This window comes from Terrapene carolina, unplaced genomic scaffold (assembly GCF_002925995.2).
Source record: "Terrapene carolina triunguis isolate 2854851 unplaced genomic scaffold, T_m_triunguis-2.0 Scaffold23, whole genome shotgun sequence".
NCBI lineage: Eukaryota > Metazoa > Chordata > Testudines > Emydidae > Terrapene > Terrapene triunguis.
Window position 1 is genome coordinate 29,929,747 of NW_020664374.1, and position 26,532 is coordinate 29,956,278.

Sequence of the window (26,532 nt, forward strand, 5' to 3'; positions counted from 1 at the left end):
GTTTCTGGTAGCTAGAGAGCTTCAAAAGCCTCAAGCAAAAGCCTCCCAGGAAAACTTTTCCTGGGGTTTTTATTCTTCTCCTTACTTTGTTTACCACTCTTCTTAGTGGTTACATTCTTATGCATGAAGAAAACATGCCGTGTACAATTACATAAAATAGCAAACCCATCTCTTGTGCATGTGAACACCGGCTGCAAGGGTGATGTCAGGTTGCCAATAAGTTTCCCAAATACAGACACTGGGACAAGGTCACTCCTGCCTCGTTGCCAAGGGAACAGTTTGCCGTTCTCGTGGGCAGACGATTCGGGAGCAACACATTCCTACACTTTGGGACTGAGAAAAACCTGAACATTGTTGTGATTTTTGATGTAAAGTGACCATCTATTTCATAGTTCAGCCTGCCTGGGTGGCAAGATAGACTGCAATGCCCAAGGGGACTGTCTGTGACTCCATGGTAAGACTGCTATAGTGATTTAGGAGTTCACACCTGTTACTGGGTTGGTGAAATATAGTCACAGAACATACAACCAGTTTAGAGTTCCTGCCCTGCTTTTGACAGTCTGCCCTGAGGTTGGCACTCTGGGTCATGAGCCACTCCAGACAGTGTGACGGGGTAACAGTACATGTTCAACATAGAGTTTCAGGACAGTTAAGCTTCCATCTACTACCCCACCAATGTCTCACACACTTAATGTAAAGGAATGCCCCCTACAGGGGAGGAGACTAGTTTAGTTTCCATGGTCATTCAAAATTTGACTTATCTGGTAAGGCTGCCAAGCAGTGTCAACTGTAGTACTGATTGTTAATGTTTTAAATAATAAGTAGGGCTATCGATTAATCGCAGTTAATTCATGCAATTAATTAATCACGATTAATCGCAGTTTTAATCACATTGTTAAACAATAGATTACCAATTGAAATTTATTAACTATTTTTGGATGTTTTTCTACATTTTCAAATATATTGATTTAAATTACAACACAGAATACAAAGTGTACAGTGCTCACTTTATATTATTATTTTATTACAAATACTTGCACAGTAAAAATGATGAGTATTTTTCAATTCACCTCATACAAGTATTGTAGTCCAATCTCTTTATCATGAAAGTGGAACTTACAAATGTAGATTTTTTTGTTGTTACATAACTGCACTCAAAAACAAAACAATGTAAAACTTTAGAGCCTACAAGTCCACTCAGTCCTACTTCTTATTCAGCCAATTGCTAAGACAAATAAGTTTGTTTATATTTACGGGAGATAATGCTGCCAGCTTCTTATTTACAACGTCAACTGAAAGTGAGAACAGGCATTCGCACGGCACTTTTGTAGCCAGCATTGCAAGGTATTTACGTGCCAAACATTTGTATGCCCCTTCATGCTTTGGCTACCATTCGAGAGGACATGCTTCCATGCTGGTGACGCTCTTTAAAAAAATAATGCGTTAATTAAATTGTGACTGAACTCTATGGGGGAGAATAGTATGTCTCCTTCTCTGTTTTACCCACATTCTGCCATATATTTCATATTATAGCAGTCTCAGATGATGACCCAGCACATGTTCATTTTAAGAACACTTTCACCGTAGATTTGACAAAACGCAAAGAAGGTACCAATGTGAGATTTCTAAAGATTGCTACAGCACTCGACCCAAAGTTTAAGAATCTGAAGTGCCTTCCAAAATCTGAGAGGGACGAGGTTTGGAGCATGCTTTCAGAAGTCTTTAAAAAGCAACACTCAGATGCGGAAACTACAGAACCCGGACTATTAAAAAAGAAAATCAACCTTCTGTTGGGTGACTATATTTCCCTATGCTGAATATGGGACACATGATAAAATTACTCTTATTCAAGTGAGTTCGACAGCACTCAGAACTATGCAATACAAATATTCAAATTAACATCAAGTTGACTGAGCCCCTGTTAAAAAGAAATACTGTGTAGTTGGATTCTTTTTATTTACCTTCATATCTTTTAGGCTTTAGGGTTCACATGGGGAGAGGCAACACACACACACACACACACACCCGTACACCTCTCCTACACAGAGGGGGTGACTGACCTACCCAACCCTCCCTGCCCAGTGCTCTCTGCCCTCCATGCCTGGATAGAGCCCCAGGACAGACCCCCTCTCTTGGTACCTGGCACTCCATCTTCCTGCCAGGGTTCACACCAGAACGTGCCCAGCAGCAGCCTTTCGGCGCTGTGTGGGAGGGAAGGGATGGGAGCTGCTTCCAGCCACAGGGAAGGAAGGGGGTGGGGAGGGATGACCTGGCTCCTGTCTTTGCAGAGCTCATCTCTTCCCCCCGCCCCACTCCCCTGTGGCTGGAAGCAGCTTGTCCATTCCTGCCCGCACAGTGTAGAAAGGCAGCTAACGCCTCCAGGCTGCTGGTGGCCACCAACATAAGCCAGTCACCTATGGCTACAGCACAGGCAGGAAGGGGTTAAGCCCTAAGAATGCACTGTGCACCAGGGCCCAGGGAACCTGACTGCAGGGCTTCAGCTGCCTGAGATCCTGGCCAGAGAGGGAGGCAAAGCAGGTGCTAAGCCCCTGTCCTGGGGGCCGCTTTGAGCCTGCAGGTTTGAGGCAGGAACAGGAAGGAAATCACTCCCCCCGACCCACTCCAGAGTTTAGCTGAGGGGCAGAGAGGCTCCCTGTGCCAGCGCTGTGTGCGACTTTGGCACATGCAGGGCTTGGCTCCTGGCCAGCAGCCCGGGCTGGAGGGTCTTGGGCTTTCAAGGGGCGCCGGCCCAGCCACAGGCAGCGGGGAAAGGAAGGAGTCTGCCGGCTAGGCTGTTCTCCGCACAACACTGGGAGCAGGACGCACCCTGCCGGGGTGGGGGGGTGGGGATTATGGAAGAGCAGCGGGACTGGAGAGGGTGAAGGGGCAAAGCAGGGATTGGACAGCGAGAGGGGAAGCACGTAAAGGGCTGATGGGCGGGCAGCAGAGGCGACACATAGCTGGCTGCTGCCCGGCACCTGCCCGCACTCACCAGCCACCGAAGCTCATAGCGTGCAGCAAGTACTGTCTGGAAACAGAACGGGGGGCCGGGGCCCTGCTGGCCGAGAGCCAGCACACAGCAGGGGCTGCGCTGACGGACCAGCAGGGGGAGCGGCTGGCTCTGCATGCTGCAGCTTTGCCCTGCCACCAGCCTTGCACAATCATCCCCATGATCGGCCACTGGACCCCCTACTCACCACTGGTGGGCGGGCGGCTGGCGAGCAGGGATCCGGCCACCAGTACTGATGGGGGTAGACAGAAAATATGGGACAATTTGCCCGTTTTTAAGAAAAAGTTGGGACACCTGCATGAGGGCTTAAATACGGGACTGTCCCTTAAAAATGGGACATCTGGTCACCCTACTTATCATAAATCAAACAGACATCAGCTGGTGATAAACTTTGTGTCGCTACTCATCTAACAAACTTAAACCAGTGACCTACAGATGAAATGAAGTATGTCCTGTCAATGTCCAACTCCCACAGCTTTCCACTCCACTCAGAATTTTTTTCAGTATATTAGCATTTTATTTCTACCATTAACGCCAAAATAAATAGCTAAATATTCAAATCTCAATCCCTAAACTGCAGCCACAAAATATTATGTACACAAGCAAACACATATTCATGAATATAACTTGTAATTATTACCCACAACAGCATATGCACAACTCCCAATTTTGTACACATTATCCATTTTGCACAAACAAACTGAGGCATGCCCTTGGCAGGCACAGCTTAGGTGCAAAGTTTTACAAATTTTGTCATAACTGTTGTATATATCATTAACAACGTTAAGATATAAAGACATTGACAGAACACACTTTCTATTCTTACCAAGTCATTGACCAGAATGATGGTGCAATAGCGCTTTTCCAGATTAAAAGGAAGAAAGTAAAGATCCAGGTTTGCAGAACTTCTCTCTTCTAAGTACAGTGTGCACACTGGACTGAAGAACTCTTGTAGGTGATTGAATCGATTAACTGCCAAAACATGATTTAAGGGTTGGTTATACACAGTAACAAAGCTGGTAAAGGCTAAAGTAGCTGTTCCAATATAAAAACATAGCAAGCTATAATAGCATACCCTAGGAACTAGTATTTAAGGCGCTCTCAAATCACAAAAACAGTAAAACTGCATGCTATACAAGAGTTACATAAACAAATTATGCTAATTCATTCCTTTCATACTTGCCAAGCCTATGCATACACACCTTTTTAGCTGCACAGCTCAGAAAGAGCAAGACTATGTTGGATAAACTACCACTCTATATTCACAAAAAATAAAATCTTCCGAGCTATACAGTAGATATGTAAATTACTCCTGCAAGAGGCAAGGGTACTGCTTTATACTCTTTTAAACTAATATGATTGCTCCCTTAACGAGACTAGCTGCATGACAATATGAAACTGGGAAATCCTCAGGCATGCACAGAAATTAAAATGTGCATGTTTGCTTTTGATGGACAGCATTTTAAGTACGTTGAAGACTATGATTACAACATATTACACATTACATTGTGTATTGTAATTGTTGCATTTTCAAAAATAACACAATTGATTAGATGGTCTTTCAAAACTTAACACAAATGAAGCTTTTTCCCCAGCTAGCAACGATTTCATTAATCAGGTCTATAACACTCAATTCATGCTCCATTCTGATTGTTTTCCTTATTCCTGTTTCATAATGGCAATATTTATAGTATATTCAGTGCTCTTCAGGTGGTTCAAGTGTTTTAAAAGATTACCTGAAAAGAATTTTTAAAAATTCAGGCTAGGATGTCAACAAGACTGCTTTGGATATCTGTCATATTTCAGACTTGGTGACATATCACCTCAATAACTACAAAAAACTCAACTTAATCATCTCCTCCATGAGACATTCCCTTATATGTTGGATGTGAGGGGTAAATCGGACACAGCCAAGTACCCTTAAAGTCTCTGTAGCCCAGAAAATTTAAACATTTAACATGCTGATCTGATGCACACATTCTGGACATAAAGAATGTGTAAAGTCCAATTTTCATTCAAGCTTAGCCACCTCAACCCTCCAGGGCGCTGAACTGATTAGAGGCCAGATGTGAAAATGGAGCCAAAACAAATGGGTCAGAGATAGCACTGATACACATGGTGACAGCTCATTTAGGAACAAATCAGTATTGAAAGCTGACCTCCAGAAAAAAGTGGCTGATGCAAGAAACCAAAATCAAACAGAAACCACACACACATCACTTTTTTCCTATAACAACAATGCAAATAAAACAAACTCACTATCCTAAAATACAGGGCCGTCCTTAGGATGTATAGGGCCCTACGCAGTATTATTAAACTGGTATCCCTATGCCTGATGGCAGCCCGGGGATGGTGGGGATGGACGAGGAAGCAAAGGATACCGAGACGTCCAGCCTGCCTCACGGTGGTGGAGAGTCACAGTTCCCCGCAGAGACCCCCGTACCCTCTCCCTCACGCAGAATGTGCAGCGCCGACGCACTCAGCTCTGTGAATACGGCCCCTGCCTAAGGACACTGCAGTGCGCGCTGGGTGTGTGGGAGCCAACCTGCTGTCATGGGCAGTGGGTGAAGCTGCTGCTTGGGGTGGCTAGCTCCCCAGCCCACCTCTTCTGCCTGTGGCCCTGCCCATACTCCACCCCTGCTGATTTTAGAGGTATTTTAGAGATGTGATTTTATAATCTTCACCAACTCAGTAATGAAATATTTTTAAAGGAAATTTTAAACTAAGGTCCTGTAGACTAATATGTTCTGAGTAAATATTACAGTAATGCACAACTGTTTGTCAGTAAATTCAGAAACTGACAGTATATACCTGGGGGTTGGCAAATGCCTGTTAAATGACTTCATTACCACTTGAATGGCTCTTTAACAGTTTCAATGTTGTGCTAATAGGTCTGGCAGGCTGGAGGCTTTTTCACTTTCAAATTTCTAGATCCCCCAGGGAGTAAAAGTCACCAGGCTGCAGCAGCTAGCTGTGGGAGCCTGCGGGAAGGGTCAGAACAAGGATAGGAAGAGCTGGAAGGGTGGACCCTAAGACCCAGTGGTGCACAAATTTTCAGGTGCCCTATGCAGCCGGGTATTCTGGGTATGCCTAAGGACGGCCCTGCTAAAGTAGACCCAACAACCAATGTAGTGCTGCAAATGAAGACCCGGCACTTCCAAAATCCTTTTTTGCACGTATACCAAACACTCCAATAGTTGACAGGGCACTTGTACAGTTCTAATAGCTACCGCTTTTTAGATGACTCTGAGGTAGCAGTGCACCTTTAAAGGGGAATGCTCAATGATGTGCTGGAAGGAACTCTCAAAGATCATACTGAGAGGAAGGTTAGGCTGATTTCCCAGATTCTGATAGCGCCCTCTTCCTGTCGGGATACTGCAAAATTATCCTTGATAGAAGTTACTTAACCTTGGGGGCTCATAGAAATATTTCTGAAGAGCAATTACACACATGCACACACAAAACATATTTTGCATCAATTAGCAAATATTTTCAGAAAATTCTGCAGAGGATACACCTAGCTACTCAATACAAGGTCTTTACCCTTTAACCCATGAGTTTTCAATCTGGAGGTCGCAATCAGGTATAAGGAGATTGCAACTACCTCTTCCTTACCATATTGCTAAATGGATAGGGAATCTGAGATGAGAGAGACAATATCAAATCGTAAGGGATAGAAAAATGTTAAGAACCATTGCTGTAATCCCTCCCTTCCAATTATATGAATTGAACACCGTGCTATATTATCAATATACTCAGTATAGCTTTCAAGGACCAAATATAAACATTTCCACATCATGCAGAGAACATTACTATACAGAAGCCATATCCCAAAATGTAGCGTAACATACAATAGATATAAAGACAACCTCGGTATTTCAGAATTATACTGGTACTAGTAGTACTGATATAGCAAGTCTCAGTTTTCCATAGGGCCATATGTAAATGCAATAATATTTTGCTCAAGTATCCAGTAACCTTCAAGGAACTGCCATGCAGATTTTGTGCAACTGAACTTTCTTGAGGGAATCTACCTATGCCAGCACCATAACTCCCAATGAATAAATCTTGACATAACTCTTGAATCAAAACTATTAGGGAATGAAAGTGAAAAATCTATGGACAATCAATCATTTTAAATAATTCTTTCATATCCAACACTGATAAGCTGGAGGGGTCTCAAAGGAGCCCCTTGTTAGAAGAGCCAGTCTTTGAGCCCTGTAAAGGAGAATCTCAGCTTTCTTTCTTTTTTAATAAATTCTTTAGCTGTAAAATGTATTACTAAACTTGCACGGTCTATCTAAATGTAAAATGTCTGCAGACAATAAATCTGTAATACAAGTATCTATTATTGTATATATTTTAACCTTTAAAGATTCTATTCATTCACATTGGTTCCCCATGTACTCCAAAAGTCATTAGTTAAAACAAATTTTGCAGAAAAATGAAAGGCATCCATTTTAGAAATACTTACAGCCATTTGAGTTGTTCTCTTTGTGACACAGTACATCTTCACCTCCCACGTCACTTGTACTATTCAGTACATTACATTCAGAACTAGTGAAAGAGAGAAAAAGCAATATGCTAACTGAGCTGTAATTTATAATATTAAATAAAATGGTCTCTTCACATTTCATACATATAGGAATGCAAATGACAAAATCTGACAAATATAGTTTTAAGAAAGTGATTTTGGCATAATCTACCAGTAGAAGATACTGAATTTTATTCTGTTCTTAAGTTATTGTTACTTCTATCTCCTAAAACAGTACATTCCTTCTTCAATTCATCTGCATGTTCTTTTTCAAACTAAACAGATAATCAAACTCCACATATAAAAAAGCAGATTACAAGTTCAAAAATTATGATTGCTGGTGATTGGCAAATCAGCCCCGAGAGCGTATGCCCAATAACAATTTTGAGTTAATACGAATAAATTTAGTCCCAGTTCTCCCCCACCCCCCCGCCCAATCTTCATATTAGTACAAACCTATAAGAATTCATTTAATTATAAATTCACCATGGACTTTCTTCCAAGGAGGATTAAATAACATTAATGCAACATTAAGACTGACATTTTGAAACTACAGAAGACAGGACATTCAGGAAAGCTACTTACCTTCCCTACCTCACAGCAGTAATCAGAGGATATTTATTAAAAGAAAGTGAAGGTCTCAAATACTACAGCTATGGAAACCATGTAACTACCAAAGATAGAACATTCCCTGAAAAGTACACTTCCATGCATCTAGGGTGACCAGACAGCAAGTGTGAAAAATCGGGACAGGGGGTGGGGGATTATAAGCCCCTATATAAGACAAAGCCCCAAATATCTGGACTGTCCCTATAAAATCGGGACATCTAGTCACCCTACATGCATCTGCAAGCATACCAACAGAAGCATGACTTGTAACAATGCGGACTACACAATTTGAGATTATGATCTGGATCTTTCATTAATCAAATGAGCTTTTCAGTTGGTTACCAACCAATGTAAGTGCTTCACTAGTCAAATGGAGGTGTATTGACATGAACCGTGTTTTGGGTAATTTTATGTTTGAGGGAGAAGGAAGAAAATTGAAAAATCTTTTAAGGCATTTTACATCAAATTGTTTTTATATTCACTAGAGAACTTTAAAATGTTATTAATGTTGAACACTGCTGAAACCCCTACCCAATCATAACAAATCCTGCTTTTTTGTGTTTTTACTTGAGCACTTGGGTTGAAGACGGTAAAAGTAATAAACCATACCAAATTATACAGTAGATGTATAAGATTTTTTATGTTTACGATCATTGGTAAGGATTTGGTTTTGATAGTTGGCAGGAAGCCTATAACCTGGGCTAGGTACTACTTAGAGTGTTAAATCAAAATGAATAAAAATGAATGAATTTGAGGCCAAATCCTGCCATTCTTGGGCACCCAAATCTCCCCTGAGTAAAGACTGAAGGATTTGACCTGAAATCAACTTTTTTCCAAATTGACTTTGATTTAACATACAGTACTAAGCAATACCAATCCCAGGTTTTAAGTGACCTGACTTCAGTCAATGGGAGACATGTCTGAATAAGGACTCCAGGAATGACCTATGGGATAAATAATTTCCAGTAGCAAGGCTTGTAGTAATTCACAACTGAAGGATAAAATTGACTCTCCTTTATAACGTCCAGAACTGTAAGAGATGTTGGGATTATATAATTGGAGAGTCTCCTTTAGTTCAATAAGTGGAACTAGAGTTTTAAACTTCAAAGGTTCCTGGTATCACAGACATCTGGGATAGTACTCCGTGCAGTTGAAGAAATTTCAAATGCAATTAATGTGTCATTTGGATTTTTACTTATTTAGGTCTAGATTCTGCACTGGTATCTTCTAGCGTAGTAGTTCTCAAAGCCGGTCCGCCGCTTGTTCAGGGAGAGCCCCTGGTGGGCCCGGCCGGTTTGTTTACCTGCCACATCTGCAGGTTCGGCTGATCGCGGCTCCCACTGGCCGCGGTTCGCCGCTCCAGGCCAATGGGGGCTGTGGGAAGCGGCGCGGGCCGAGGGATGTGCTGGCTGACCTTCCCGCAGCCCTCATTGGCCTGGAGCGGCAAACCGCGGCCAGTGGGAGCGGCAAACCGCGGCCAGTGGGAGCTGCAATTGGCCGAACCTGTGGACACGGCAGGTAAACAAACCAGCCCGGCCCGCCAGGGGCTTTCCTTGAACAAGTGGCGGACTGGCTTTGAGAACCACTGTTCTAGCATAAAATGTACTACCTGTGCAAAGTTACGTTGATTTCAGTGGGAGTCTGCATATGTGCAGGAGTCTATGCTAGTGGATCCCAATGATTGGGGCCTTAGTTACTTCTCACATTTTAAACTTCAACACACCTGAAATTTTATCTTGTCTCATTTATTCTTGTTAGGCTCCCTCCCTCCAAGGTGTCTATTGTTTTTAATGCTTGTTATTTACTTATAGAATTAGACATCACAAGCTGAACTGCATGCGTTTTGTTGTTTTCTCATGGACATTTCTAATCCATGTTGAACAATAACTATATCACAATTCATAGGAAGTATGGAGGTGAAATGTGTTTCTTGCCAATTTTACGTTTCAGGAAGAAAGAGAGGTTACTTATGAGTAACTGTAGTTCTTTTAGTAGATTGTAGGTACAGATTCAAACCCTAGGGTGTGCCTATGCACTCTGCACCAAATATAACCCTCTGTAATGCAGTGCCACCACTCACTATGCATGCTCCTTCAAAAAGAAGGAGCGTTTGGACCCAAGTTCTTATAAGATGTCATACCCCAGGGTCCCCTCAGGTCCTTTCAACCAGCAAAACACCACACATTATTCATCTGAATGAAAACCAACCCAAAACCTGTTTATTGGCAACTTTATGTTCCAGGGAAAAGGAAAAGATACTGAGAACCTTTTCTAAACCCAATACATCATGGATTCAGTCTTGGCCTCATTGATGTCAATGGCATTTTTGTCACTGAATTCAATGGAGCCAGGATTTCACACCCTCGTTTTCACCCTGTCTCTAACATGCTTCGGAATGTACAGATGACAAGTGCTATATAGTATTAATAACCTTTTCTTCTACATCCTCTAGAGCAGTGGTTTTCAAACTCTGGGTCGCAACCTAGTACTGGGTTGCGGAATGGAAGGCACTGGGTCATGGCAGCTCTGGTCAGCACCGCCGACTGGGCGGTTAAAAGTCCCATCGACGGTGCTGCCCGGCTAAGGCAGGCTTGTCCCTACCTGTTCTGACACCGCGTTGTGCCCCAAAAGCAGCCAGCAGCAGGTCTGGCTCCTAGGCAGGGGGGCCATGGGCCTCTTAGGAGCAGGACCTGCTGCTGGCACCCCAATTCCTGCCCCAGCCCTGAGCCCACCCCAACCCAGAGCGCCTTCTTGCACCCCAAATCCCTGGCCCCAGCCCAGAGCCCTGACACCTCCCGCACCCCAACCCTCTGCTCCAGCCCAGAGCCCCCTCCCACACCCTGAACCCCTAATTCCTGGCCTCACCCTGCATCCTAGCTCTGAGCCCCTCCCACACCCCAAATCTGTTGGTTCGCAGGCATCAACAATTTTCTTCAAGAGGGTCACCAGAAAAAAAGTTTGAAAACCACTGCTCTAGAGAACTTGGAAATTTTACCAATGGGAAACATTATTCAACAATCACAATGAAATCTATTTTTCATCTTTTCCCTGTGCAACATTTATAAAATTGTATTATTAAAGTTAAGGCAAATTAAACATTAGAGGCCATTACATTGGATGCACAAGTAGCTAAAGAGCACATATTCAGCAGTTTATCCTCTTATTTGCTGCACTGGTTGTTATGGAAAGATCAGCATCCAATAATAATGCTTTATGTTTTACACTTCATAGTTAGTCAGTCAACAGGGTGTGATACAGGCAGAATTTGACCATGATATTTAAGTATCAGTTGTATAACACCATTACTGAATGAAGAATTTTTGGTGGCTGCATCACACATGAAAATTGCAATCTGCATGATGTGTAATGTGCTATTCAATCATTTGAATAACTGCTATTTAATCTGACATACTAGTACCTTAGAAATTATCTCTGAATCTCTCACTTGAACATCAACTAGTCAAAAACCATGTTTCCTGTCAATATTAATTAATGTGAATAAAAGACTTGCACTGCTCTACATGCAAATTAGACAAATTCATCAATACAGAATAAATATCATCTTCTAATCTGAAGTATTTGAAGCACAGTCATGCATACTTCAAGATTTTTTTTTACATTTGAACATGCATAGATATGCTCACTATGTCTGGTCTTAAAATCTGTCCCTAAAATTGGTGATGCATAAAATAGAACATACAATGGACTGGCTTTGCACACTTTTTCTCATTCATTATTGATGAACCATCATGACTCATAAGTGGCAGATAAAATGTTTTCATCAATTATTTGTATCAAACAATGAATGCAAAGACAACTCGCTGCATATCCTTTCTTTCTCTAGTTACACAATTCTCAGTTTGCAAATTTTAATTTAAAATATATTATACGCACCTGTACTATAAAGTAATGTTGTCGGTTATTAGATTTAGTTATATATATTACATAGGAAATACAGAAATTACTGTTGTAAAATGGACCTAACGTTATACAATTCCACTAACCAAGCCACAAGGGAAATGGGAAGGTTGCAATGCATGTATCACTTAACAATATTAAGATTGAGGTTTTGAAACTACAAAAGACAGGACATTCCTTGGGCTGGGTTGTAATTTAGCCGGTTATAACTCCTTACCTAGCTTTTCTCTCAGCTAGCCCCTTATTTTAACAATTAATCCTCAAGCTAGGAGGATGCAGCAAACAGTTTTCTCCTCCTGGTGTCTGCCCTGCTATGAGGGAGGAGGCAGCATTTATGCTGGTCCCTTTCTCTCAGTTCATCCCCAATTGGTTTGGGAAGAGGAGAGTAATTCCCTGCCCTTTCTTCAATGCTCCTGGCCCCAGCCCTTAAAGATACAGGATCTTCTCCCAAGCGCGCGTGTGTGTGTATATATATATACACATATATATATATATATATATATAAAAAACCTTAAAGGGCTAAGCCACATGATAGGATGGGCTGAATATTAGGCACCACAACCCTTAAGAGGGCTGACCATCCCATCACACTGGCCTAATGAATTCTTGCCACTAAAGGAGCTCTTCCAACTACAACATCTGAATTCTCAGGCCTCTTTTACAATAAACCATTATCAGTGGTTCAGGATTAGGTTGTCTAAATATGTCTCCTCTCCATTTATTCTCTGCCATCCTGTCCCACTCTGGCTGTTATCTGACATAACTACTCTGGTACTCTTTATTACAATTGCAGTGTTTTCTTTGTGGGACACATTTCACTCACAATCTAAGGGCTGGTCCACACTAACCCCCCACTTCGAACTAAGATATGCAACTTCAGCTACGTTATTCACGTAGCTGAAGTCGAACTATCTTAGTTCGAACTTACCGCGGGTCCACACGCGGCAGGCAGGCTCCCCCGTCGACTCCGCGTACTCCTCTCGCGGCGCAGGAGTACCGGCGTCGACGGCGAGCACTTCCGGGATTGATCCAGAATCGATTTATCACATCTAGACAAGACGCGATAAATCGAACCCAGAAGATCGATTGCTTACCGCCGGACCCGGAGGTAAGTATAGACGTACCCTTAGGGTCACAAAATGAGTCAGCACTCTTGTGCTAGTTTTTGTTCCCAGTTCTGATTTCTGTCCATTTTTTCCCCACATAAAAACTGTCCATGCAGATAGAGACAATGCTTTCCATGGAAAACTAATTATGTTTTGTTTTTTGCACCAGAATATTTTCCCCTTTAATATACATTGGATATGGATTCCCTTAGCACTCTAGGTTCTGCCTTCTTAGTTTCTTCTTCTGACAACTACCATCTAGAATATTCCAGTTAGGAATCAACTTTATATTTTCCATATAAAATTGTATGTGTGTGATTGTGACTGGGAGCCATAAGCCCCAACACCTTCACCTCCCCCCATTTTCTAATTTAAAAGGATTACTTTAGGTCCCTTACAAGGTACTTGGAAAGTATGACTAGAATAGATCTTATATACGTTTTTGCTTTCTGTACCTGACCTACTGCAAGAGCGTACACAAATGTACTATACCAATTAACTGAAAAAAGCTGACCTGTGCACTTGTAGTCTGCCATTAAATGGGCAAAAAGATACATTTCCAAATGTTCACACTTTACTAGACAAGCATCTGCAATTCCATATAACCACTAACGTTATACCTGGTTCTACAATGCTCAACATAAGTGTTCTTAACAGTGCAAATTCTATTTATAATAGTGGCACAGGTGACTATAAGGAAATATTCTGCACCTGTTACTCAGACAAAACATCTGTTGGGAGAATGGTTTTTAATTGGATGGTTGCAACTTTAATAATGTTTAATGGGGCAGGAGCGTTAAACCACTCTCACCTCCCACAAACATACCGGAAAAAAAAAATCCTAGGTATTTACTTGGATCCAGTATAGTATTAAATGGCTTCCTTAACAATAATCAATAATCAGGAGATCTGGCAGTTTCTCAATAAGACAATATTAGAGTCACAACTATAAACTATCCCAAGGCAAAGGAAAGATAGAACAGTAAGGGGCCAATATGACTACATAAAGAGCTCTTTAAATGACCTGAAAATGAAAAATGAATCCCACAAAAAGTGGAAATATGGACAGATTCCTAGGGAGATGTACAAAATAACAGCACAAGCATGCAAGAACAAAATCAGAAAGGCTAAGGAACAAAATAAGTTACTCCTAACAAGGTAATAAGAAGAGGTTCTTTAAATAAATAAGGTGCAAGGTAAAAATGAAGGAAAAGATGTAGGTCTTCAACCTAATGAAGAAGGAGAGCTAATCATACAAGGCTGGAAAGGACCTCAAGAAGTCATCAAGTCCAGTTCCATGCACCAAAGCAGAACCAAATAAACCTAGACTAAATATGCCCAGGTTTTTTTTCCACATTTCCTCATAGGTCAGGGTTTCTAAACCTTTTATCATTTTTGTTTTTCTCCTCTGGACTCTCTAATTTGTCTAAATCTTTCTTAAAGTGTGGTGCCCAGAACTGGACATAGTATTCCAAATGAGGCCTCACCAGTGCCTAGTACACAAGGACAATCACCTCCCATGTCTTACATACAACACTCCTTTTAATATACACCATAATGATATTAGCCTTTTTTGCAAATGCATCACACTGTTGACTCATATTCAGTTTGTGATCCACTATAACCTCCAGATACTTCTCAGCAGTACTACCATCTAGCGAGTTATTCCCCATCTTGGAGGTGTGCATTTGATTTTTTCCTTCCTTAGTGAAGTACTTTGCACTTGTCTTTATTGAATTTTATCTTCTTGATTTCAGACCAAGTCTCTAATTTGTCAAGGTCATTTTGAATTCTAATCCTGTCCTCCAAAGTGTGTTCTTAATAATGATGTCATCTGTAAATTTTGTAAGCATGCTCTCCACTCCATTATCCAAGTCATTAATGAAAATATTGCATAGTACCAGATCCAGGACTAACCCCTGAGCAAATCCCCCTAAATACATACTCAGTTTGACAGCGGACCATTGATAACTACTCTTTTAGTATGGTCTTTCAACTAGTTGTGCACCCACCTTATGGTAATTTCATCTAGGCCACATTTCTCCAGTTTGCTTATGAGAACATTATGTAGAACTGTGTCAAAAGCCTTACTAAAAACCAACATATATCACATCTATTGCATCCCCCCATCCACTAGGCAAGTAACTCTGTCAAAGAAGGAAATTAAGTTGGTTTGACATTTGTTCTTGACAAATCCATGCTGGCTATTCCTTATAGCCCTGCTATATATACTCCAGGTGCTTACGAACTGATTGTTTAATCATTTGTTCCAATATCCTTCCAGGTATCAAAGTTAGACTGACTGGTCTATAATCCCCAGGGTCCTTTGTTTTCCTTTTTAAAGATAGGTACTATGCTTGCCCTTCTCCAGTTCTCTGGGACATCACCCAGAGTTCTTGAAGATAATCGCTAATGGTTCTGAGATTGCTTAAGCTAGTTCCTTAAGTATCATAGGGTGAATTTCATCAGGCCCTGCCAACTTGATTACATCTAATTTATCTAAATAGTCTTTAATCTGTTCTTTCCCTATTTTGGCTTGCATTCCTTCCTTGTTGTTAATATTAATTGTATTGAGTATGTGGTCACCATTAACTTTTCTAGTGAAGACTGAAGCAAAATAGGCATTTTTGATGTCATCAGTTATTAGCTCTCCTTCCCTACAAGGTAAAGGACCTACACTTTTCTTCATCTTTCTCTTGCTCCTAAAGTATTTATAAAACTTCTACTTCTTGTCTTTTAAATCCCTTGCAAGGTACAACTCATTTTGTGGTTTAGCCTTTCTGATTCCACCCCCATATGCTCATGCTATTCTTTTGAACTCCTTAGCAATTTGTCTGTGTTTCCACTTTCTGTAGGATTCCTTTTTAGTTTAAGTTCTATTTTGATCTTAGGTACATGAGAGGAAATTCGGCCCCAGTGAAGTCAGTGCCAAAACTCCCATTGACTTTAATAGAACCAAGATTTCACCCACAGTCATTAATCACAGTTTATTTGGTAAAATCAGTTGTTGTGCACACATTTACATTTTAAAATTTATTGGCATATTTTATAAAGACAAACTTTACAGCAAATTTTATATAATCTTCCTGTAACCCCTGAGAAGCAATTACATTTCTTGTCATCTTATCTGCTTGGTACTACTTTATCCTCTCCTTTTGTTGTTCACAAATACAGTAACTCCTCACTTAACGTCCTCCCGCTTAACGTTGTTTCGAAGTTATGTCGCTGCTCCATTAGGGAACATATTTGTTTAAAGTTGTGCAATGCTCCCTTATAATTTCGATTGGCTGACTTTACAAGGGAGCATTGCACAAGATCCTCTTCTCCGCCTCCTCCCCCTCCCTTCCTCCCAGTGCTTCTCCCGCCACCAAACAGCTGTTTGGTGGCGCTTAGGACTTTCTGGGAGGGAGGGAGCAAGCGAGCGGGGAAGCTCCTCCCCCCCGCAGGCAGGGCCACCTGGAACGCAGGGGTTTTAGGGGCTGCAGGGGCCTGGGCTAAGGGGGCCCCGGGGCCCTGGCCTGCAGCTCCAAAGCCCCTTTCAGAATGCGGCCCTCCGAGCATGGGCCAAAGGACTCAGGAGGAGCAGGGGCAGCCGCGCAGCCAGCGGCCAGAAAGAAGCAGTGCTTTCCCCTTCGAAGCCGGCCGGAGAAAAGCATCACATCTTTGATACAGAATGCAGAACTTATGATTTCCTAAACCGTGGCAACTGCAGCAGAATTACTGTAAAGACAATAAGCCGCCTAAATGTTATGTGAGAAAATGACTGTTAAAATGGGGCTATTAAAAGGAAACACTGTGAAAATTAAACCGCACAGAGTCTTTTTTCACTAGTAAGAGCAAATTGCAAATTGTTACTCAATAGGATTTATTCAACTTTCATCAGATACAAATACCACAGATACGCATTGGACTGATTTGATGGGCTACGAAAAGACAAAATTCTTCCTTTTTGAGTATGATGTGACATGGGTGAGCAAAGGAGTTGCTGAAAAGTGATAGGTTCTTGACCCTTCCTGCCTGCAAGATGTGTGCACAGTGCCTTACTGCTGCTCCAAAATAAAGAATTGTACACTCCCACCTACTGCCCACTGTCAACAACATGTGTACGTGTGGGAGGAGGTTAAGGGCCTGACTGTGCACCCATGCTAGCTGACCACATTCCTTTAGGGCCACAGAGAACCAATAGACATGGTAGCTAGTTTCCAAGATCATATCTGAACCCTGTTTTAGTCTGACAGAGGTGTGTTGGCAGGGGGAAGAAAAGAAACATTCTGACTCCACTTTCTCTCTAGTATACCCAAACACCAAACCAGAATTATTTTGCTCTTCATATGCATCACTGTGGTGTACAGTAAAGTTGAAGAGTGACAGGTACCATAGGCATATCTAAATCTATATAGCAGCTACTTTATCAGTAAACTTAGGAAGACAGAAGCAAGGGAATGTATTATTAATCAGAGAGAGAAGGAATCCAAGGGAACAGTTTACTAACATACTTAGAAACACTGAACCATGTAATGGCAAAGAGCTCAATACAAAATATTCACTAAAATCCCATGTCCTTGCAGGATATAGTCTATGGGTATGTCTACACTATGAAATTAGGTCGATTTTATAGAAGTCGATTTTTAGAAATCGATTGCGTATGTCCACATTATGTCAGTTGCCTTTTTTCCTGGGTTACCTGTGCAGACGCCATACCACAGCAACTGGTTTTCAAAGCCTCTCTGATGTGCAGCGCACCTTGCTGTGCTCTTCTAATCACCCTGGTGTCTGGTGCAAAACGATTGTCTGCTGTTGCTTTCACGGAGGGAGGGGTGACTGACGACATGTACCCAAAACCACCTGTGACAATGTTTTTGCCCCATCAGGCAATGGGAGCTTAACCCAGAATTCCAATGGGTGGCAGAGACTGCGGGAACTGTGGGACAGCTACCCAGTGCACCGCTCTGTAAGTCGATGCTAGCCAAGGTAGCGAGGACGCACTCCGCCGACTTAATGCGCTTAGTGTGGACATACGCAATCGACTGTATAAAATCGATTTCTAAAAATCAACTTCTATAAAATCAACCTAATTTCGTAGCGTAGACATACCCTGTGAGAATAAGGGGGAGACGTTTATGGCGGAGTGGGAGGTTGTGGCAAATTGCCTGGCATCCGATGTTGAGCAGCCAGACACCAGGGCGATTGGAAGAGCACAGCAAGGCACGCTGCGCATCAGAGAGGCTTTGAAAACCAATTTCATGACTAGCCAGGCTTCTGTGTAACAGTTGTGTGTGTTTCTCCTTGATGCAAACCCACCACCTTTGTTGATTTTAATTCTCTGTAAGCCAACCACCCTCCTCTCTTCGAAATAAAGTAACTATTGTTTTGAAACCATGCATTCTTTCTTTATTAATTAAAAAAAAAAATGAGATAACCGACAAGGTAGCCCAGGTGGGGGAGGAGGGAAGGACAAGGCCACATTGCTTATTGTAGCCACACTAAAAATCAAACTGCTTGAATGACAGCCTTCTGTTGCTTGGGCCACCCTCTGGAGTGGGGCGGCTGGGTGCCCGGAGCCTCCTCCCCCGCATTCTTGAGCGTCTGGGTGAGGAGGCTATGGAACATAGGGAGGAGGGTAGGCAGTTATACAGTGGTTGCAGCGGGGGTCTGTGCTCTTGTTGGCTTTCCTGCAGCTCCAACAGACGCTTCATCATGTCCGTTTGCTCCCCCATTAGCCTCAGCATCGCGTCCTGCCTCCGCTCTTCGCGCTCACCTAATTCTTTCCTGGCCTCTGCCACTGAATGCCTCCATGCATTAAGCTGTGCCCTATCAGTGTGGAAGGACTGCATGAGCTCGGAAAACATGGCATCACAAGTGCGTTTTTTTCTCCTTCTAATCTGCGATAACCTCAGGGATGGATACGATAGGGGGAGCGTAGAAACATTCTATGCTCTACGATTCTGGGGGGACTGCATGGTCACCTGTGCTGCTGAGTTCGCCACGCTGACCAAACAGGAAATGAAATTCAAAAGTTCCCGTGGCTTTTCCTGTGTACCTGGCTAGTGCATCGGAGTTCAAAGTGCTGTCCAGAGCGGTCACAATGGAGCACTCTGGGATAGCTCCCGGAGGCCAATACCGTCAATTTGCGTCCGCACTACCCCAAATTCAACCCAGCAAGGCCAATTTTAGCGCTACTCCCCTCGCCGGGGAGGGAGTACAGAAGTCGATTTTAAGAGCCCTTTAGGTCGATGGGACGGGGTTGCTTGTGTAGACGCATTCATTATAAAATTGACCTAACACGGCTAAATTCGACCTAACTCTATAGTGTAAACCAGGGCTTTGATGTTCCCACAAAACTCAGGATAGTAACTGATGTTATAGAAACAGTTAAAATCAGGTAGAATGTTTTAAGTTAGCATAAACCAATTTACACTATATCAATTATTGAGCAGAACTGTAATGCCTCCTAGTAGTATCTTTCTAAAATGCACTTGTGGAAGATAATGGAATAAAGATATTAATGTTGGACTGACAACTCTCAGAATCTTCCACATTTATACACTGGAACAACGCACGACATTTATATCTATTGTTTATCTTATGACAATAAGAAATACTGGTTGTTCCGCTTTGTTTAGTACGACCCCTTCCTTCACTCATCAATCTGCCTGGAGATGTAGCCTGCATGAGAACCAAACTCAGAAATGTAAGAATATTTCTTGGTATTCTGAATAATTAATTAAAAAAAAAAAAAAAAGTGCAGTGAGGAAGTAAACAAACTAACAATAATTTGGCATATACTGTATGCTGACAGGACTGGCCTTGAGAAAAACTGACAATTTTTCATGTGTTTCTTTTTTAAATGAGTAGTTCTGAAAATATTTCACCAAGGAAAGGATTTTTTTTATTCTCCAATCAGTTTGCACATAAAACCCTTCATAAAACCCTTCTAATGACCTACCTGTACAGTGACAGCCATGATAAACTGCCTAATGATAATGGTAAGGCAAAAGGATGGTTAGCAAGTCTCTAATATATACTGTCCAATTACTTATTTTAAATCAAACTATGACGTCTAAGCTTAGCTAATAAATGTAACTTTGTTCCTATTAGTGTAACCCATCATTCTCCCTCCCCCCGCCATTCTCTCCCTTCCATTGTGTTTTATAGCTACCTGTTAAATTCTAAATAGGGACAAGGTGTAAGTCGTTTGGGGGGGGGAAGGATTGTCTTATAGTTTGTTTATACAGCGCTCAGCACACTGGGGCCCCATCTTGATTGGCGTCTCTGGGCACAACTACAGTACAAATAACATTATTTCTGGTCTGATCAAAACAAAACTATCGAACACAGTATTTTTATTATACAGGAGTGTATATTGCACACACAGTTTTTTCTTTACGGTTTCAAACTCTGCGGGTTATTTATTGTCAGTTCCAGAAATGTTCATTGTTAAGAACACACATGGAGGATTCATCAATGTAAAAACATAGAGAAAGTTGTGGCAGAGCAACATTAGTGATTTCTGATGTGGTAAGGTTTCCTCAATCCCATTTCAATCATATTTAGGTCTGGGTATGGGAAAGAAATTGCAATTGTTGAATTGGTTGATTATCTCCTGACGATGGATTAGCTAAAGTGCCCGTGCTGATTTTTTGCATCTATCTGAGCAGTTTCTGATATTCCTGACCACAAGTTTTTGTTGACGTCTGCAAATGTCAATGGAATTGCTTCAGTGGCTCCGTTCCTTTTTCTGTAAAAGGTTCCAGAGGGTAGTTTGGGGCAATCAATCTTCTGCCTGAGCCTGCTCTCAACTGGGCGTGCGCAGTTTCCTATTTCATTACTCTAGCCGGTTTAAAGCCGAGATGGGGTGGGCTGATGAGGGCATATCCACTGTGGTGTAAGCTGAAAAAACCCAGCCTTATAGTTCCATCACACCTGGCCCACTTAGAAAAAGGGATTGATTCTCCACACCAATTACATGCCAGTGTAAGAGCATAGAGAATCTGATGCACAGCAACTACATAACATCCTTTGAATTTCTAAACTTTGTATATGACAATTTCCTCGCTCAAAAAGTGCTGCAGCAAACAGGGGGGACTTCTGTATTAGACCTTGCCCTAACACATAAAGAGGAACTGATCACAGAACTAAAAAAGTTAATGGTAGCTTAGGTACAAATGATCGTGACATGATCAAATTTATAATGTGCAAACAGAATAAAGTCCAGACCAGTAATCTATATACTTGGCGCTTTAATAGGATTAATTTCACAAGCTGAAAATAATGATGAGCTATGCCAGCTGGGAAGAATTTAATCAGAAAAATTTGAATGATAATTGGGAATCATTTAAGGACACCTTATGAGATGCCCAAAAGCCACAATCCCACAACTAAGAAAGCCGTGATGGTTAAATCCCGGTTTAGAAGGAGAAGAGGAGGCAGCTGTAAAAAAAATTAAAAATATACAAATGGAAGAAAGGAGAAGTTGATAGTAAGGAATATAAATCAGAATTTAGGAATTGTAGAAAATTGATAAGGGAAGCCACAGGACACAAGGAGAAATCTATGGCCAGCAAAATTAGGGGCAATAAGAAGCTTCTTAAATATATTAGGAACAAAAAGAATTTTGACAATGGTATTATACCATTACTAGATGGAAATGGTAGAATTATCATTAATAATGCAGAAAAGAGAGAGGTGTTCAATAAATATTTCTGTTCTGTTGGAGAAAAACAGATGATGCAGTCTCATCATACAGTGAGGATAACAGACTTGCCATTCCTCTAGTATCTTTGGAGAATGTTAAATAGAAGCTACATAGTCAGACATTTTAAAATCAGCAGGTCCAGATAACTTGCATCCAAGAATCTTAAAAGAGCTAGCTGAGGAACTCATTGGACCATTAATATTGATTTTCAGTAAGTCTTGGAACAGTGGGGAAGTTCCAGAAGACTGAAAGAAAGCTAATGTTGTGCCAATTTTTAAAAAGGGTAAATGGAATGACCTGGATAATTACAGGCCTGTCAGTCTGATACTGATCCCAGGCAACATAATGGAGTGGCAAATACAGGACTTGATTAATAATGCACTAAAAGAAGGTAGTGTAATTACTGCAAATTAGCATGGGTTTATTGACAATAGAGCCTGTCATATTAACTTAATATCTTTTTTAATGAGATTACAAATTTGACTGACAATGGTAATAGGGTTGACTTAATATACTTTGACTTGATACTCATGACATTTTGATTAAAAAAAAACTTGAATGTAACAAAGTTAACATTAAATGGATTGAAAACTGGCTAATTGATAGGTCTCAAAATCAACGAGGAGTCCGGTGGCACCTTAAAGACTAACAGATTATTTGGGCATAAACTTTTGTGGGTAAAAACCCCACTTCTTCAGATGCATCATCACCTAGATCTGTTTCCATTTGGGTCTTGCAGGAATCGATTTTTGGCACTATGCTATTTAATTATTTTATCAATGATCTGGAAAAAAACAGTCATCACTGATGAAGCTTGCAGATGACACAAAAAGTAGGGCAGCAGTAAATAATGAAAAGGACAGGTCACTGATTCAGAGTGATCCGGATCACTTTGTAAACTTGGTGTTTTAATATGGTTAAATGTAAACGTATACATTTAGGAACAAAAATGTAGGCCATACTAATAGAATAGGGGCTTCTATCCTGGGAAGCAATGATCCTAAAAGAGATTTGTGGGAGGTGGATTATCAAGTGAACATGAGTGGAGAGGTTATTTTCACCTCTGTATTTGGCATTCATATGACTGCTGCTGGAATCCTGTTCTGGTGCCCATAATTCAAGAGGGCTATTGATAAATTTGAGAAGGTTCAGAAAAGACCCGTGGGAATGATTAAAGGATTAGAAAACATCCCTTATAGTGACAGATTCAAAGAGTTCTAACCATTTATCTTAGCAAAGAGAAGGGCAAGAGATGACCTGATTAGTCTATAAGTATCTACATAGGGAACAAATATTTTATAATGGGATCCTCAATCTAACAGAGAAAGGTCTAACATGATCCAATGGCTGAAAATTGAAACTAGACAAATTCAGACTGGAAATAAAGCATACATTTTTAAATGATGAGAGTAACTAATCACTGGAACAATATACTAAGGGTTATGGCAGATTCTATGTCACTGACAATTTTTAAATCAAGATTGGATTTTTTTCTAAAACATATGCTGTAGGAATTATTTTGGGGAAGTTCTACAGCCTGTGCTGTACAGGGTCTCAGACTAGATGATCACAACGGTCCCTTCTGGCCTTAGAATCTATAAAACTATTAATCCAAGTCTGGATCAAGGACATTTGAGATCAAGGACATTTGGATTAAGATAATTAGACAAGATTGAGCTAATGTTAGTAAAATGGAGTAATCATCCCGAAGTACTGGTGAGCCAACTTGTCCAGCATTTGTCCCACAGGCTCACAGTTTGGAGGTCTTATTTGATCCAAGTAGTTAAAGTAGTAATTATGATCAAGAATATTTTTCTAATATACAGTTGGTGAAACTACGATGATATGATTGCTTTCCATGGATGTTGACCATGCTACAGTTATCTTTACTTTTGTTGCTAATACTAGATTGCTGCAATTGGCTTTACATGGGGCTAAACCTTGGAATCATTTAGAAGCTGAAATTAGTACCAATTGCTGCACCTTGCTTATTAAGGAAGCATTACACAGTACATTGGCAACAAGTGCAAATCACAAAGCACCAGTTAGGATCAGGGCATTATTCTAAGTGTTCACCTAAAAAGCTTAAATTGCTTGGGATCTGGTTACCTATGAGGTTACCCTTCTCATGCATTACTGCTGCAGTTGTGATCAGCAGAGGCCCTTGAGGTGGATCCTCTTACACACCCATTTTAAGTGGGAGACAGCTGCTGATAGGGCATTTTTCTTGAAGTGTTTTCAACTCTGGAACTTGTTATTGCCTTGGTTCACCAGAGCCCAGATTTATTAACCTTCAGTTACACTGGTTGTAGTTTACATGTTATTATCATAGAGAAACTTAGAATCATGAATATGTCTTATGAATAAATTAAATGAACCATGTACTGACAGGAAGATAAATAATAATAGGCCTTCTGTATAGCTAGCTTCCATAATAAGTGAATGGGACATTTTACTGCCAAGAATACTTAGAAAGCAAACTGAACATTTCAAATTATATTTCATTCTATGATTTGAAAAGTAATGTTCTTAACCATAAGTAATTCTAAATCTCTTGGCAAGTTAACAGTATTGCTTCATATGTCTGTAGTAGTAGTTCCTCTGCTGTGCCAAGACAGTTATTCGTACAGAGTCCACAAGTGTCAAACCTCTTTTCTATCTTCTCCTTACTTGTATCCGTGACTATCAATCTTGGTGATACTCATCAGTCTCCCTCCCACATACAATAACTTCTTCCTGTTCCACCTCTTTTGTCTTGACAAATAAACTTGTGGATATTTGTTTCACCTCCTGTCAGCTACAGATGGTGAAGACAGAAGTACTTCTTTTGGGCAAGATGAGAATCCTTAAACATAGCACTTTCTTTCTTCAACATTCTTCCTTCACTCAGATTGTAACTTGCCTCTATCATCTACTCTAGGCCATTTTTACCAGCATAGTCATCCTGACCTTGAACTTTTCTCCTTCCACACCTCATACATCAGAAAATCTGTCTACAGTCACCTACATAATAATGGCTGTGCATATAACTGCCTCAACTTAGATCTCTGCATTTGCATTAATCTCTTCTCATCTTCATTTTTGAAACTCCATAGTCTATGGCCTCCTAAAGATATAGGATTTAAAACTCTAGCATGTGCAGAATTTTGTTACCTGCCTTCTCACATGCTAAAAAAATGTGAAGATCTCACCCCCTCCTGAAACAGCTTCAGCCTGTTCAGTTCAGGACCCAGTTCAATCCAAAAGAACTTTTCCTTGTTTTTAAGCCTCCAAATGAATAAAATGTCACTAAGGCAGACTGGTTCCTCTCCCCACTTCCTCCACTCATTTAGCACTATTGTCCTCTCTGTCCTTTCACACATCACCACTTTAGCTCTAACAGCTCTGTTCTGCTGTTTCTTCCTACCACTAAAGTCCACCTTTTCCCTTATCTCCCATACTCAACAAATTTTCATCTCTTCAGATCTTAATTTAAAAATATATATCTTTTTCCAATGCCTCTGACAATATTATTTCATTTATAAAATGTCTTTTCATAAATGTTATGTAATTTCTATCATATGCCAAAGTCACATTTTGTAATTCTTGAAAGTTTAGGGATACAGATTCATACAAGATGTTATACAAATAAAATTGTATTACACCACAATGTACAATCAGTAACTGAATTTTAAAACCTACCTGTGTGTTTTGCCTTGCTTTACTTGACTGGCTTGATGCAATTGCTCAGGTACAGTTAAGTAAGTTGTAGATTCCACTAAAATAACCCTGGAAAAAAAGCAAACATGCATTCTTACTGTACATATTATTTACAAAATGAAAGTTTATTACTTTATCTAAAAATCTGAAACAAAGTCCTGGTAAAGAAAATTATTATTGTCCTCACGTTGGAAAACTTAAAAAGTACACTAAACTGCAAAAATATAAGGGACAAGAAGTTCTTTTTTTTTTCAAAATTATGAATCAAGTTTCAAATTCACAAAAATTCCAAGACACTTCTCAAAACTTAAGCCACAATTAACTTCTTTGTCATTTAATAATAGGAAAAAATGGTTACTAACCTTTCTGTAACTGTTACTCTTCAAGAGGTGTTGTGCATTTCCGTTCCACTGTAGGTGAGTGCATGACGCGTTCACAGTTGTCGGAGATTTTTTCCCTTAGTGGTACCTGTTGGGGAGGCTCAAATTCCCTCTGCTACCACATGCCACTGCCTTCAGGTATAAAGGGGGGAGCCACCCCAACTCCCTTCAGTTCCTTCTTACGATAGAGAGAGGTAGGAGGGCGGGTTGTGGTATGGACACATTCAACACATCTCGAACAACAACAATTACAGAAAGGTTACCATTTTTTCCTCTTTAAGTGGTTGCATATGTCCATTCCAATGTAGGTGGCTCACAAGCAGTTCGGTCTGCAGGTGGACTTGGAGTCTACCTGAACAGTGATTGTAGAACAAGATGTCCAAATCTGGCATCGTTCCTGGACAGATAGCAATAGTATAATAATGGGCAAACATGTACACTGACGACTAAGTTGCCACTTTGCAAATGTCCAGAATAGGTACTTGTACCAGGAAAGCCGTGGATGCTGTGTGTTATCTAGTCCAATAGATACAGTGACCATTCGTGGTGATCGGTAAAGGACCTGCTCAACTGATCTGTCA

At 40.9% G+C, this 26,532-nt stretch overlaps 1 protein-coding gene across 1 annotated transcript in view; it reads right to left on the bottom strand.

Annotated features, from left to right (window-relative positions):
• The window catches only part of LOC113406192 (cilia- and flagella-associated protein 47-like), a 691,445-nt gene that overhangs the window by 414,516 nt on the left and 250,397 nt on the right, over window positions 1-26,532 (bottom strand). Inside the window, exons 40-42 of the mRNA XM_029910955.1 lie at window positions 25,554-25,640; window positions 7,485-7,567; window positions 3,837-3,982 (exon numbers count right to left, since the gene is read on the bottom strand). Of these exons, the coding sequence (XP_029766815.1) occupies window positions 3,837-3,982; window positions 7,485-7,567; window positions 25,554-25,640 (316 nt within the window). The remainder of the gene's footprint in view (window positions 1-3,836; window positions 3,983-7,484; window positions 7,568-25,553; window positions 25,641-26,532) is intronic.